This window comes from Notothenia coriiceps, unplaced genomic scaffold (genome assembly GCF_000735185.1).
Source record: "Notothenia coriiceps isolate Sejong01 unplaced genomic scaffold, NC01 NC01_scaffold00036675, whole genome shotgun sequence".
Lineage (NCBI taxonomy): Eukaryota > Metazoa > Chordata > Actinopteri > Perciformes > Nototheniidae > Notothenia > Notothenia coriiceps.
Genome location: NW_011369376.1, coordinates 1591 through 4905, shown reverse-complemented (window position 1 = coordinate 4905; position 3315 = coordinate 1591). Strand labels below are relative to the sequence as shown.

Sequence of the window (3315 nt, the reverse complement as noted above, 5' to 3'; positions counted from 1 at the left end):
GCCACCAAACACACATTCAGACTAAAGGAACCAGCCTGTTTGCAACATGTGAGAAGTAGAAAGTACAGGTATTTGTGTTCAACATGTAAGAAGTAGAAAGTACAGGTATTTGTGTTCAACATGTGAGAAGTAGAAAGTACAGGTATTTGTGTTCAACATGTAAGAAGTAGAAAGTACAGGTATTTGTGTTCAACATGTAAGAAGTCAAAGTAAAAAGTCGTCAGAAAAATAAGTAGTGGAGTAAAATACTGATACCGGACAAATGTACTTAAGTACAGTAACTAAGTATTTATACTCCACTACTTCCCAGCATCTGATATTTGGTGATTTGTACGTACGTGATGACAGGGTGAACAGAACCACTCTCCATCGGGGATGATCATGAGCGGCGGTCTCAAACAGGCCGTGTGGTATCCGCTGTCACAGGAATCACACAGGAGGATCTGGAAAAGAGACAAAAGATTAGTCAATAAATCCTTTATACCATCAAGATGGCATTATTCATTGGGATTGGGATATGGGATGTAGACGATGTGTTGTGATTGGTTACTCGTGAAAAGTTAATTTTAAAAACCACAATTCATACGACATGGGTGGATTTAATCTGTCTTCATATCTCACCTTTTCAGAACTGCTTTTAATCTTTAATTCTTGTTGTGTTTTGTTTATTTTAAGAGGGTTGTTTTTAATGAATGTAACATGTAAAGTGTCTTTGAGTACCATTAAAGGGGCTCTATAAATAAAATGTATTATTATTATTAAAAATATATATGTAAAAATGTGTGAATTCACTGATTCAGTTCTTAAAATAATATACGGACAGAAATATTAAATTCTTAATTAATTCCCGTCTGAAAAGATTTGTTTTCTTTGGCTTTTTCCTTCATTTGATGCATTTTGATTAAGTTATAGATTTATTTCTTTTCAGATCTTGTGCAATTTACTGTATACACTTTATTTGGTAATTCTACCGTGTAATAACCATAACAATTGTTATATGCAAAAGATAATTTTTATAATATCTCAAACCTTAGTATTATTATCACTTACCTTTATAAATACTGCTACTCATATTGTAGCCATGGATGAGTACTTCTTTGTTTTTATTTTGTAGTACTTAAGTTTTCTTTTCCTCAATATTTAACATATGAGCTACTTTTTTATTGCTTGTCTTGTTTTATATATTGTCTTCTGTCTTCAGCTTGTAAACATACTTTCTAACTTCTAAAAAAATCCACTTTAATGATAAAAACGTGAGTTATTTGTTGGTATTATCGTGGTATCTGTGAGTACCCACCAGCTCTGGTTGGCTCGGGAGCCCGCAGTGTTTGCAGGGGTCGTCGTTTGGAGGTAAATCGTCGTCTGAGGAGGTCGAGGAGTCTGATTCTCGTCTCTCTCGGTTTCGATTGCGTCTCCGTTTGCGTCGCTCCACCTTGTAATCTTCGTCGCTGTCGTCCTCTGCCTCAGTTTCCTCCTCGGCGCTCGACTCGTCTTCGCTGTTTTCCTCTTCGTCTTCGGAGCCTTTCTTTTTACGGCGTGTTCTTGTGTTGGACCACCGGACCCTCCGTCTCTTCCTCCCCTGAAATAACACATGTGGACCTTTAGTACGGGAAATACTATGTGCTTACGACTTTATTCACCAATATTAATGACTGAAATTAGAGTTTGTGCAAGTGGTAATCTCATTGTTAAGAATATAGTCCACTGCATACTAGATTAGCATTTCTTATACAGAAGAGTCATGTTTAATTTTTGTAAAAAAAATTGTAAAATTTTTTTTTTTCATAATTGTTTTCCCTTTTTGTGTAAGCTTAGACAGCAGTGTTGTGATACGATCTATTAAATTGTAACACATATTTATTTCTGTTATAAATCAATTATTTGATGACTTTTATAGGTCATGGTTTTACATTTGTTCTCATATTTTTCTTTGTAAAACTAGTCACTACGAACTCTAGATAAAACACAGAAGTTTCTACATTTTTATGCATTAATCGTAAAGTTTTAAAGTCCAACTAAAAGCTTAATTTGAGAGCATGCAAGTTAATAAATAATATGATGGGGGGGGCCTCATAATAATAATAATGTCTGTTTAAAATCTTAAAGCTCTTTTTTACGCATTAAAACGGGAAACATTTCTACAAATGTGTGAAAAAATTTAATCGTCTTTTGGTTTAACCAGTTGAACCTAACGGCCCCGCGGGCGGGGGCAAAACGCCACATCTTGCAAGAAACAGCGTCTGAGGGCTTCTCAACATTTAAAAAACCTATGAATGTGTCATACCCACTTAACGGGAAGAAACTCAGCTATCAGACAATATTAACAATTTTTAGCTAAACGAAACACAAGGGTAGTAACAAAGGCTCTGAATTAGCCCTGAGCAAAAAAATGCTAACACACTTAGCACAGAACTCACGTTACAATACCCTTATTACTCAGATCTGCAAACAAGATATTGATTAGCAAGCTGAGATTCCACAGATTCCTGAAATAAGTATCATCACTGAGCGATCAGAACAACAAACACAAATTAGCTTTACGGAGCCAAAACGGCTATAAACGTCTTAGCTTTGTTATTTTCTGATCAAAAGTTGTGTTCAATGGCATTACAACGACAAAAACGCTGCTGAAGGTTAATCCAATGTGTCTGTGTCACTTTGAAATGATTACTGATAATCCATCTTCATATTTATGTCAATAACGGAGTTTTCATATTAGCTGCTACGATAGCTACTAGAGCAGGGGTATTCAACTAAAATTCAACGAGGTCCAGTTAGAGAAAATGTCCCCATGCAAAGGTCCGGAACATCAACATGTCTAAGTTGCTTTATGAATTAGTGTGTATATATTGAAGTAGCCTGTAGCCTTATCAACGTCTGCATGTAATCAACAACTGACTGCCAATCAAATAAAGAATGTACAATTCAAAAACAACAATATTCAATTAACATTGAACTATACAGATATACAGTAAATGCTGTGGATATGTGTAATGTTCCTGTCGGGCTGCATTTAAAAATAAAATAGAGAAAATAAATAAAATAGCTTTTGAAAATGTGTGCATCTTAAAAGTGCTTAATTTTAGATAAATAAAAGAAAGTGTAGCAGCTAGGGATGAACTGAATGGGAAATTCTTGGCCGAAACCGATACCGAAAATAGGAAACAGTTAGCCGAAAACCGAATGCCGAAAGGCCGAAAATGATTAATAGAAATATATATATATAGAAATATATAGATATATGAAATATATATATAGAAATATATATATATAATGTATACATTTTTTATCAATGTTGTTCAGCTACCTGATTAT

General features: G+C 34.5%; 1 protein-coding gene across 1 annotated transcript in view; it reads right to left on the bottom strand.

The window, feature by feature from the left end:
• Window positions 1-338: 338 nt before the first annotated feature.
• LOC104964118 (remodeling and spacing factor 1-like) overlaps window positions 339-3315 on the bottom strand; it is a gene marked incomplete at its 3' end in the record, with an annotated part of 4561 nt that continues 1584 nt past the window's right edge. Inside the window, exons 2-3 of the mRNA XM_010792840.1 lie at window positions 1298-1579; window positions 339-443 (exon numbers count right to left, since the gene is read on the bottom strand). Coding sequence (XP_010791142.1) covers window positions 339-443; window positions 1298-1579 — 387 coding nt within the window. The remainder of the gene's footprint in view (window positions 444-1297; window positions 1580-3315) is intronic.